At 38.1% G+C, this 13,013-nt stretch overlaps 2 protein-coding genes across 2 annotated transcripts; one reads left to right on the top strand and one right to left on the bottom strand.

Moving 5' to 3' along the window:
• The first annotated feature begins 87 nt into the window (after window positions 1-87).
• On the top strand, window positions 88-1,456 carry LOC120283852 (3-oxo-Delta(4,5)-steroid 5-beta-reductase-like). Its single transcript, XM_039290619.1, has 2 exons — window positions 88-203; window positions 290-1,456. Exons 1-2 carry the CDS (start codon window positions 165-167, stop codon window positions 1,439-1,441), a joined length of 1,191 nt encoding a protein of 396 aa, XP_039146553.1. The 5' UTR covers window positions 88-164; the 3' UTR covers window positions 1,442-1,456.
• A 3,369-nt stretch (window positions 1,457-4,825) lies between these two features.
• Window positions 4,826-8,406, bottom strand: LOC120283853 (ADP-ribosylation factor-like). Its single transcript, XM_039290621.1, has 5 exons — window positions 8,259-8,406; window positions 7,943-8,013; window positions 7,482-7,601; window positions 5,876-5,920; window positions 4,826-5,298 (listed from the first exon to the last, which is right to left on the bottom strand). Exons 1-3 carry the CDS (start codon window positions 8,404-8,406, stop codon window positions 7,494-7,496), a joined length of 327 nt encoding a protein of 108 aa, XP_039146555.1. The 3' UTR covers window positions 4,826-5,298; window positions 5,876-5,920; window positions 7,482-7,493.
• Between the last annotated feature and the right edge of the window lie 4,607 nt (window positions 8,407-13,013).

Raw genomic sequence — 13,013 nt, 5'->3', positions numbered from 1 at the left:
TGAATAAATAAATAAATTAATTAATTAATTAAAAGCTCTGAAAAGTGATTATTATATAAGCATGCTATTCGCGATGACCGAGGCATTCCCTCGAAGCTCCCCGATCTCTCCTCCTTCGTCTCCGTCTCCGTCTCCGTCTCCGATCATCTACCACCGTCGCCGCCATGAGCTGGTGGTGGTCCGGTGCCATCGGTGCTGCCAAGGTACTTCTCTGATCTTCTCAATCACTTCCCTTCCCTTCTCCTTTCCATTTTACATCTTCATGCTCTCGGCTTGACTTGATCCGCAGAAAAAGATCGACGAGGAATCCGGCGACGCCGCCGGAAAATATCAAAGCGTCGGCCTCGTCGTCGGCGTCACTGGCATCGTCGGCAATAGCCTCGCCGAGATCCTCCCACTATCCGACACCCCCGGCGGTCCCTGGAAAGTGTACGGCGTCTCCCGCCGCCCTCTCTGTTCCTGGTCTCCAACCCCAGTCCCCGCCTTCGAGCACATTCAGTGCGACATCTCCAACCCCGACGACGCTCTCGCGAAGCTCTCGTCTCTAACCGACATCACCCACGTCTTCTACGTCTCCTGGAGCGCGCGTCCCACCGAGGCTGAGAATCGGAAGGTGAACTCCGCCATGCTCCGCAACGTGCTCGCCGCCGTGCTCCCTAACTCTCCCAATCTTCATCATGTCTGCCTGCAAACAGGGCGGAAGCACTACGTTGGCTCTTTTGAGGCCCTCTTAAAGGTCGAGTTTCCTGAGCCACCCTTCACTGAAGAAATGCCTCGCCTGAACTGCCCCAACTTCTATTACGATCTTGAAGACATCCTGTTCGACGAATTGTCTAAGAGAGATGGGGCGGTGTCTTGGTCTGTTCACCGCCCGACGACGATCTTCGGGTTTTCACCTTACAGTCTTATGAATATTGTTGGGACTCTCTGTGTTTATGCTGCCATTTGCAAGCATGAAGGAAGCTTGTTGAGGTGGCCTGGGAGCAGGATGACTTGGGAGGGATTCAGTGATATCTCTGATGCTGATCTTATTGCTGAACACCAGATATGGGCTTCAGTTGATCCTTTTGCTAAAAATGAAGCTTTTAATTGTAGCAATGGTGATGTGTTTAAATGGAAACAGCTTTGGCGGATACTTGCAGAGCAATTTGGAGTGGATTTTGTTGGGTATGAAGGTGAGGAGAACCAGGTCAAGTTGGAGGAGGTGATGAAGGGGAAGGAAGGGGTGTGGGATGAGATTGTGGTAAAGTATGAGCTTGCACCAACAAAGCTTAATGATGTTGGTCAGTGGTGGTTTGTGGATGCTGTGCTTGGAGTGGAGATTGAACACTTGGATAGCATGAACAAGAGCAAGGAGCATGGATTCCTTGGCTTTCGCAACACTGTAACTTCCTTCCATTCTTGGATTGATAAGTTGAGGGCTTATAAGATTGTCCCTTAGAATTGTGTTTCTTCAGTGCTTTCAAGTTTGATCTCATGTCTACTGTTTGTTGCTCTTGTGTTCTTGACATATAATGCATGAATTTGGACTAGTAAAATAATAAATTTTCATGTTGAATAGAATTAATGATGCTGCTTGCTGGCACTTCCTTCTGTCTTGATTTAGCTCTATTTCTTGTGCTTTTTGATGTCATAATACTGAACTCAAGTCTAGCTTATTCCTTGCTCAACTATTTCATCTTGGAGTAGTTAAGTTAACCTTTATGTTGGGCTTTGGATGTTAGACCTCTTTACAGTCTCCTTTTTTGTCTTTGTCCTTCCCACATTAAATTTTAATGTTGATTGTGCACTATGGTTCATGTATAAGTCTTCCATTATGTACGTTTAAATTCTGCTGGTTAGCAGATACTAGAAAAGAAGATGCGACTGTTGTATCAGTTGTACTAGTGGATTGTAGTTTTATTATGGTGGGTGTATGTCAAGGATATTCAGCATTCAAGTGGGACTTAAAAGTGGGGGACTAGAGGAGTCTTTAAGTAAGAACTTGTCTTCATATTTGTCCTTGCAAAAGGTTGATGCTCACCTTTGATCATTAGTTTCTTTCTATCACTTATCTCCAAAGACTGACCATTTTGGTATGCACTTTCATCATTTTCTGCTGCGGGGTTTCTTGGAATAGTCAGCCGTCCATGGTTTATGACTTCTAATTTTCTAAAATCTATGTGCTGAGGTTGATGCCTTTTGTGAATCAATTAGGAAAATATATACACCTCTTTATTTGTGTATCAAATAGGCCTTTAGTCGCCAACGACCAAATGATCTATTGATATATGGGTCGCTAATAGAGTTCTTCACCGAGTAGTGAGAGTTTGATTCTCGGTTATGGACACATTTTTAGAAGATGTGAGCGGTGGTTGTGTGCAGGTGGTCCCAGCGCACATGTGTGTGTGGACCCCGCCCTCACTTGCTCCACCGAGGCTTGTGCACGCCCCTGACGGTTTAGCAGAGCTTTCGACCGTCTGTTCCTCTTGTCAAAAAAAAAAATCCTTAGTCCTTCATATATTGTCCTTTTCTTTATTCATCCTTTTTCTCAGTTGTCTTTGTAGTTTTTTTTTAATTTATAAATATGATTTATCTATTTTATTTTAAAAAAAAATACTCGATACTAATTAAAGAAAAAAGAATTATTTGAATCAAAATGAATAACCAAATTATAAACATTTTTGCAACCTAGTTTCAAAACTTATAACCACAAAATACGGTTAGAAATGTTATTTTCCAACAAAGGCAAATAATTGACAACCCAAGCACCAGAGTGCATTTATAATGGTTAAATACAAGGTTCTCATACCCTCACGTTGAACAATATAAGCTTTTGTATTTAAACTGTGGTTGTTTTTCAAATTTCTTCCATATACCATAAAACCTACAACATGGCTGACTATAGATTATCAGTAACCACTGGTTATTGCCTACAATGTATAATCCATTTTTTAAGGACACTTTTTCTCTCTTGATACTTGAAGATCATCAATCTAAATCCTTAAAAAGATCAAAACAGATGAAAAAAATATAAAAATAAAAATATGGATAGTGGGAAAACAAAAATTCCCTTTCTCTATATTTCTACTTACTTTAGTTGGATGTTTCTGTAGAACAAATGGGTTCATATTCAGAGGGTGACAAACTTTTGGGTAGAGCTTAGATGAAATTATGACATATAACATGAAGTAACAGCAAGAATTTTTCTGAATCAACATTAATGCTAGACTACACAAACCCAACCATCCAAACAAGAGTGATGGACGGATGATAATAAGATCAATAGTCAAAAAGATGTGTGCATTTTCAATTTTTTTTTTTTTCTTTTTGAATAAGAACTGATGTGATGCAATGATAATGTAAAGTATTTGGGAAAGTTGAATAACAGATTAACAGCTGAAGAAATTAGATGTTCAGCATAGAACGGTAGATGAGGAAATTATTGCAACATCATGACGAAATTTGGAATAAACTTGGAGAACAAAAACAAACACAACGTCACAGGAAGGATGATTAAGTTTGACCAATAAGGTGAGCAAATTGCAATGAAATTCTCTACAGAATACTTGAATCAATGCCAAACTTTAAGAAAGATTGTTTTTGTAAAGATTTAGACAAAGCTAACAGTTCATAAAGTTCTTCATTTTGTCATGTTTTGAAATGAAAGTATTACTTGGAAGTATGAACATCTTGATTGGGCTTTTCAATGATGACTTTGCTATCAAATTCAATGCCATGAAACCTAACCTTAGAATTTCTGTATTGACAACCGAAGGTGCTCCCAAAACCCCAGCCAAGACCAAGGCCTACACCACAGCCTCCCCCTTCATAATACAATGAAGAGAAGGATTTACTAATTAAGGCTGATTAGTTAAAAGAAATGGTGATGAAAATATTGATAAACCACCAACGACCTTTGGGTCTATTGGTACACGGGTCACCGATAGAGCTCTCACCGAGTGGTGAGAGTTCGATTCTCGGCTGAGGGCACATTTCTGGGAGTTGTAAATAGTGGTTGTGTATGGGTGGTTCCAGCGCCCACGTGAGCGCGGCCCCATTCCCATTTATTCCACCGAGGCTTGTGCACGTCCCTGGGTCTTTAGTGGGTTCGCCCCGCTCCTCTTTCCCAAAATATTGATAAATCAAATACACACCTATGCCAAGACCAAATGCATGCAAAGGCATCCCTGGAGAAAATTAAAGGTTAAGTGACTTGAAGAGATTAACAATATTAACATTGTATTGCATATAAAGTTAAAGATTAGATGAGGACCAAATGGAAGCTAATTTTCATTTTTTAGTCAAATGCAGTCAATGTCATATAAACAGAAATTCACTTAAGTTTGCTTGTCCATGTATTTGTAATTCTAACATGAAAGGGATGAATAAAGGGCAAAAACAGAAACGTTTTAGGTTTGTTTTCGTTTCAGTCAGCTAAACATCTGCCAACCATATTTTGCTTTCTATCACTCTTAAATCCAACCAAGAAATGAAACCAGATTGGTCAACCACACCAAAGTAAGAAGCACGTAGTTATTTATAAAAGTAAACTAAAATAATGCAATCATTTATAGCAAACTAATTTATGTATATGAAACCAGCACCAGTGAGATAATATGATAAATTAGGAATGAAGCTAATCAAGACTCAAAAGATATGATCCATAGAGAAATTTTTTTAGAGAGAGAAAGCGAATTTTTTCAACCAAATACAAAATTTTGTGATTCAGCATTACAAATACATCCAACCAAACACTGGATTTGACTCTCCTGAATTTTCAAATACAAGGATTTGTAAATATAAATCCACTACACTTTCAACTACATCCAACCAAACGCCCTCTAAAATTTATGCAACTGATATGATGTCATAGAACAGATTTCCTAATTATAGTTACATTGCCTCCCTGGAAAACAATGCCAGGTAAAGTCTTGACCTAGATGACAATAGCAAGAGTTGAAATCCAACCCAAGGCATTGGTAATCGAGCCAACAAGTAAAACTTACCAATAAAGACCTTTTAAATACTCTTGCCAAACTACATATACAAAACCAACAAAAAAAACTACTCCTAAATTGAAAACAGAACACAAAACTCCTGTCCTAATAAAATGCTACTCCCCATAGAAACAAAAAAGAAGTTATTAGCTAGTTAATGATCAGCCTCATATTGGCCTTGTTGCAAATACTTTCCTTCCTTTTCATTTGCACTTGAAATAATAATTTAAATGAAAGCATATGATTTCAACCAAGGTCCAAGTGTCTGGAACTATAACCACCTTTGCCATGCACTGGAAACCACAAATTCTCTGAAAACCTAGAAATGCATAAGTATTCAAAACAATGAGGCATCACTCATTTTTTATAACACATGAATGTTGAAAAAATTGAAGAACATGAAATCTAAAGAAGGAATAACTATTTCTTTTCTAAAGGCTTGTAAATGTTGCTAAGCAGGGCAAGAGGCAAACAAGCAAGACAACCAAGGGTTAAGGTGGTGCAAACTCTGGGTTTTATATATTAGTTTTTGAATGTAACATTGTTCCCAATTAATCTCTTTGGCTTTAACAAAATATCTCCTTCTATCCACCTATCATCTTAGAAATTGAGACCTTTAAAATTATACCTCATGTACAGATATTTGAGAGCAACAATGCTTCCAGAAACACTCAAATTCAAACCTAAACATTTTCCAAAATCAAAAGATATGCCCCATTGAACATGATACTCAACACTACAAGTGTGCTTGTTTACTAGTAATCATTGATTTGTGAAGTGACAAAAAAAACAACATTCACACTTAGCATACAAAGAACTCTTCAACTATATATATAATTCATCAATCGCATGGATTGAGCATACCAAGGATAGATAAAAACTGAAACAAAACAAACCTCCAAATCCCTATCCGACTCCAAAACCACAGCCAATTCCAAACCCTGCAGCAACCAAAGAACAAGAGCATAAGCATGGGCATCAACTAACATATTAGATATACTGATGCGTATTTTCAGTAAGGGAGAAGGAAATCAGAACTTAAGTGAGAGGAGAAGGAAAGAAGGAGGAAGACAGAGGAAGAGGAAGAAAGAGAATGGCAGAATACTCGTTGCATTCTCCATTCCATTAACCAACATATATAGAACATGAGGATAACAACTACCACAAACCCACGTAACACCTACCCCACATCCACCACTAACACCATTACTCACTTCACAAAAAAAGTGCTTTTGAGGCGGTTTTCAAGACCTATAGAAGCGGTTATAACCGCATCTATAGGTATAGTGTTGGTTTTTTAACCCGCCTCTAAACCGCCTCGTATTAAGCCGGCTCTACACTTTAGAGTCGGTTTATACCAACCGTTGGGGTAAGTTTCATCTATGAAAGTGGTTTTTAATAACAAGAGTAGAGGCGGTTATAACCGCCTCTATAGCTACTAAGTTTTCATTGCTCTCAGTAGTTTTAGAGGTGGTTATAACCGCCTTTATAGCTACATAGTTTTCATTGTCCTCAATAGTTTTAGAGGTGGTTATAACCGCCTCTATAACTACTAAGTTTCATTACTCCTCAATAGTTTTAGAGGTGGTTATAACCACCTCTAAAAATTATAAGTGCTAGAGGCGGTTATAACCACCTCTATAGTTACTAAGTTTCACTATTAGAAATGTTCATACTTTTAGAGGTGGTTATAACCACCTCTATAGCTAATAATTCTTACATGTTCATACTTTTAGAGGTGGTTATAACCACCTCTAAATTTGTTCATTAATTTTAATTTATTTTTCTACTAATAATAAATAAATTTGTTTAACCTGTAAATCAAAAACATAAATATTTAAATATATTCAAAAATATCCTAAATTCAATTTACAAGCTATGAGCTAAAATGCAATGTATTTTGATTAACAACAAAATACAAAGAGTTTTACACTATTTATGTACTTTCATTACAAAATATTTTTGGGATAATTACACAAAGTAAAAAACTTGGTGTATCCTTTTCATCTTCAACCCTTTCGATCTTTAACCATGAATTCTCCAAAATCTGCAAATATATATATATATAAATACAATCTTTTATATATAAAAAAAAAATTGGATATACTGCATTAGAAAAATTGCGACGCTAAATAACAAACGTAGCATAGGAGGACCAATTTAATTAACAAATTGTTATTATTAGTTCATACTTATTAATATTATATTGTTTGCATTGATGGGTTTGTCTATATAGTTGAAAGTCCAGCTTTCTTTTTTGAAGCCAAATAACAAAGGCAGCATAGGAGGATCAAGTGGTTCAGAGCACTTGATGATGAAACAATAGAAATTGAGAAGAACAGGACTCAAGATCACATGTGAAGATCTATGGATAGGTTGAAAATGCAGATAATCAATACAAGTTTCCAGGTCCACAACCATATAGAATTATATACTCGGTATTCTGAAACAGGTGCAATATTATCACCCAGTCTAATCGGAAAAAAAAATGTGATGATTTACCTCATTGAGCATTCAGTGAAGCTCATCCCTTGCCTCAACCACACGGTCACGTTCATTACTATCAACCACAAATATAAGGCCTTGAGTATTCTGGAAGTAATGCCTCCTCGAGGGCCAGATCTATCGAAGTAGTAACCAAAAAGCCGTAGCTATCAAATACTCGCTAAAATTAATTTTATAGTAACCATGGTGTTTACTACAATAAAAGTACATGCTACAAACTGTAAATTTAATTATTAAAACTCCACTAAATGGCCAAAGGGAATAATTCAAATTATGACTTCAAGGCACTAAATCAAGTTCGTCCAGGATAATTACCTAACTTAAATGAGGCAACTCACAATGGGTAAATACCACATACTAACAAAATTAGTATCATGATAGTTGAGCATCAGTGGTTATCCGTATCATTAGGTCTCTGATGCATAGATATTTGAAGAAAACTTTAATGATAAGAATACCTTGTCCTGGCCAACAACATCCCACATAGTAAAGCTAATATTCTTGTACTCCACCGTTTCTACATTAAATCCTGGCATACAACGAAGAATATGTTGATCATAGTTCGCAAGAAATATATATATAATGTACCTATGTATATAGACATGCAAACATAATAATCTGGTATGTTTTCTTTCCTCAAGCGAAAAACAAAATTACAAGGGAAAAACCATACACTTAGACTAAAAAGAAACAAAGTTGCCCAAAGAGTTTATTGTCAACACTATAAAAAGAGGTATTACAGAATCCACCCTTTCAAAGGTACATAGCACATACCAATGGTGGGAATGGTAGTCACAATCTCTCCAAGCTTGAGCATGTACAAAATGGTGGTCTTACCAGCAACATCAAGATCAACTATAAGAATATGCATTTCTTGCTTGGCGAAAAGCCGACTAAAAAGCTTGGTGAAGGAAAGCCCCATTTTCAAATCTAAAACAAGTAACAAAACAAAAACATGTCAACACATAGTAGGAAAAAAAGTAATTTATACAACACAGGCATACTCCTTCAACTAAACATGAAATAGATAGCATGTTACCAATAACAACTACAACTCATATGAGATAGCAGATAATAGTGAAGCAAATAAAAATTCTATCTGAAGAACAAAAGTTTCAATATCTTTAGAAAGGGAAGAACATGACTCAAGATCACATGTGAACAAAAGTTTCAATATCTTAACAAAAACATCATAAAATCCATGATTAAAAAAAAAAAGGTAAGTACAAAACAAGAGAAATTAAAAATTAAAAATTTAAATGCATGGTACCTTAAATAGAAGTTGAAAATCAGGAAAGGGCCATTCAAATATAAGCTAATTATTCAGCAATTATTTTGAAAAAGGTAATTCAAATTTAAGCAGAGATTAACTGAATCATATGACACATCAAACAACAAACAGAGCTTGTCATATTTGCATAAAAGCATATAACCATACCAAAAAGAAGACAGAACAGAGAAACATATGACTATTACCTTGTGATACATGTATGCCCAGGTTTATGAACTAAAGATCATTTTACAGTTGTGAACATACATTGAGGATGGCAGGGAAGTTGCCGCATTTGACCAAAGAGGTGGCTCACTTACAGTTTTGGGTTGATGCATGAGTGGGTTCTCTCTTGATGCATTTGTAGAGAAAATTTGCCTCCTGTTTTCATGAGCTTTGAGATTCTGCAAAGCAAGAAGTTGGACAGTATATTAAAAAGAAAGTCTAATATTGAAAGGTAGAAATTTTCAGAATGGACAACCTCTGTCCTTGCCGTTAAGACATCCTTAAACTGCTTTGTAGCTCCCATTAGTCTGCTCTTCTAGTCATCACATTTAGTCGTGGCATGGACCACTCTATCCTTTGAGCTATTCATATCAGCTAATTCTGTGTTCTGGAGGACTTGCAAAATAAACTGAGAAACAACTAATTTTAATTCCATCTCCAATGCATACGAGCATACTGCAATGAAATCTAGTGAAACACAGCGAAGTGAACCATCAAATTCATCTGCTAACAAAAGAGCATAAAGATTAAATACACTAGGTTTGATCTCAAAGTAAGATCTCACAGTAACTAGCAAAATTATGAGAGTATATGATCAAAGATGATGAGAAGAACAGTGAACCTCGAGGGTGTTGCTCGCCGGCTGTGGTGGCCAGAAATAGAGCGTCCCAAATCTCGGAGAAGGCGGAGATAATGGAGCGGTGGTGATGGTGAGAGTTGAGAGAGAGAAAACAATGCAAGAGCTCTTCGAGATCGCAGGGCTCGTACAGCTCCTTCTCCACACCATCATCTTCGCCATGGATAGCCGAAAATCGGAGCATGAGTTATTGGATCTCTTCACCATCGCAAAGCTTTCCTTGAACATTAATTTCTCCATCTCCTTCCTGAGATTAATGGCGTCCAATAAGCCGGTGAAGGAGGAGGAATTAGGGTTTCGGTCTCATCATCGTCATCATCTTCATCGTCTCGATAGTTAAGGGTAAGAGAAGAGGTTTGGTCGAAGAGATCGATGTAAATATAATCTCATCATCGCTGGAGAACCAACCACTATCGCCGGAGAAGAAGCTGGGTCGGGGATTAGGTTTAGGGTTTCGAAGAGGAGGAGGAGGGGGAGTTGTGGCACTTAGGGCTCTCATATAAATCTCCTCTCCTTGCGGTTTCCTCTCGAGCAAATGAAGAATAGCTACGATTAGGGCGAAGTCTCCTCAAGGTCGCCGCTCGAGCAAACGAAGAAGTCCAGGGAACGTCTGAATAAAATCCAACCTTTTCATGCGGTTATCTTAAACCGGCTCTAAAACTGGGATAATTTTTTTTTAATTTCACTTATAGAGCCTGTTTTTAAAAACCCCTCTACTAATGTGCCTCTAAAAATAAAAATCGGTGTAGTGACTACACCCTCCACTAACCCAATTACATCACATGATAAAACACACAACTCACATTACATAATCCTTAAATTTAGTGACCCTAGTAGACACCCTATTGGTACGAATGTTGTGCTTGAGTGGGTTAATAGTGGCACCATATTGTGAAGACAATTGACATTCATCATCTGGTAATTGTTGACCAGCATCATTATCCCCCGCTGCCACTGGAACTTTGTCGTCAAGGTTGAAGTCTGGAAACTCCAAAGCAATATGCTGACTGAATTCCCACGTTGCATCTGAAAGTGGTAAGTTCTTCCATTGTATCAACACCTGTTGGACTGGACGACCATGGCGGAGAATGGTCCGTTTACCCAGAAGTGCAATAGGTCGCAGAACAGGATGTTGATCCACGAATGTGGCAGACAGTGGAATGACTTGGTTGGGTCGGTCACCAAATCATCGTTTCAACTTTGAAACATGGAATATGTTGTGGAGACGAGCATCCGCTGGCAGATCTAAACGATACGCAACCGAGCTAATTTTCTCCATGATTTGAAATGGTTTGAAAAATCGTCTGGACAATTTGTGTGTTCGCCGCTGTTGTCGAACGGATGTTTGACGATGAGGTTGAAGCGGAAGGAAAACCCAGTAGCCGACATTGAAACAAACATCTGAACGATCCTTGTTTGCGAGGGTGCGCACATGATTCTGTGCATGGATGAGGTTGTCGAGTAAGGTATGTAGGATTTGACTCCGAGCCTTAAGAAGTTCATCAACAGAAGCAACCGATGAAGAACCAACGACAAAGTCAAGCAAAGCTGGTGGGGAATGACCGTAAACCACCTCAAAGGGAATCATCTGGATAGAGAAATGCTACGTTGTGTTGTAATGTCATTCTGCCCAAGGTAAATACGATAGCCATTGCTGCGGTTGATCGGAGACGAAACATCTCAAATAATCTTCCAAACAACGGTTGAGAACCTCGGACTGGCCATCAATTTGCAGGTGATACGCGCTACTTGTCATAAAAACGTTGCCATGGAGCTTGAAGAACTCTTTCCAGAAATGGCTCATGAAAATAGGGTCATGGTCAAAGACAATGGAGGAGGGAATTTCATGTAAACGAGCAACATCGCGAATAAAAACGGCAGCAACTTGCGGGGAAGTAAACTGGGAAACCAACGGTAAGAAGTGTGCGTATTTGCTCAAGCGATCAATAACGACGATGATAGTACGCTTTCCGTTAGATGGTGGAAGGTGTGTAATAAAATCCATTGCGATGGCGTCCCAAATCTTGCCTGGTATAGGAAGTGGTTGTAGAAGACCTTGAGGTGCCCGATTGAATGCTTTAGAAGATTGACAAGGAGTGCACCAAGCAATGAAGTCTTGCACAGAACATCGTAGGCCAGGCCAATAAAAAGAGCTAGATATACATGCAAAAGTTCGTTGAACTCCAGCATGGCCACCACTAGGCGAATTATGGAATTCTGCAATGAGCAATGGCTGTAGTGCAGAGTCAAGAGGCACGAATACACATCCTTTGTAAAGCAAGAGACCATCTTTAACTGAATAGTGAGAATGAGGATCTGGGCAATTAAGGATGTCACAAGTCATGGCCAAACTTGGTGGATGTAATTTTAAAAATTGGCGCAATGCTTCCCAAAAAGCTAGAACCGGTTTAGAGATGGACGTCATTGCATAAAGAGTGGCCGAAGGTGGTAGTCGAGATAACGCATCTGCGAGTCCATTCTCTTTGCCTGGCTTGTAAACAATTTCAAAATCATATCCAAGAAGCTTCGTGAGCCAATGTTGTTGCTCAGGTGTTTGGATAGTTTGGCTATGGAGAGTCCGAAGACTTTGATGATCACTCACTACTGTGAACCGACTACCTAGGAGATATTGGCGCTACTTTTGAATAGACTCCGTGATGGAGTACATTTCTCTAACGTATGCGGAGCCGTTGCGTAATCTGGAAGACATTTGTTTACTAAAGTAGGCCACTGGATAACCTTCTTGGGAAAGAAATCAAAGAATAGCTCCTATGCCCACGGGATCTTTTGTGATAATGACATTGTTGAAAGATGTCAGGGTTGGAGGAGAAGATATCGGAGACATTGAATGTGCGGACACCATCGACGATGACAAAGCTAACGCACAAGGGGAGGATAATGTTCCATTGGAGTTTCTTGCTTTTGTTCTCGTATTTGAGTTTTTATCCAGGTCTGTTTTTATTTGGAATTATGAATAATAGGGACACCATTATCACATGCATTAATTGCATTATCATTTATCAACAACAACAACAACAATAATAATAATAATAGAAAAATCATATAGTGGAAGAGATGTAGTTGCTTGTGCTTGATGAATATGTGATTGTTAAACTATTTGTTTTAAAAAGTTATTTAAATATTCTTTCAAAAAATTTATTAAATTATAACATAATAAATAACATAACTGACACTATATTATAACATCAAGATGTTGATGGAAAGTTTGAGGAAAAATGCAATTGTTATTACATGTATAAAACAGCTATTATGAGCATTAATTTTTTCTAATGATTGTCCTCACCATGGAAAAAATGTTATTTACATAAACACTTTTTTCAAGTGAGACAAATAAATATCTTTTCTCCACTTACATCCATTTAAATCATAGATCACG

This window comes from Dioscorea cayenensis, chromosome 19 (genome assembly GCF_009730915.1).
Source record: "Dioscorea cayenensis subsp. rotundata cultivar TDr96_F1 chromosome 19, TDr96_F1_v2_PseudoChromosome.rev07_lg8_w22 25.fasta, whole genome shotgun sequence".
NCBI classification, from domain to species: domain Eukaryota; kingdom Viridiplantae; phylum Streptophyta; class Magnoliopsida; order Dioscoreales; family Dioscoreaceae; genus Dioscorea; species Dioscorea cayenensis.
This window is presented reverse-complemented; position numbering and strand designations above follow the sequence as displayed.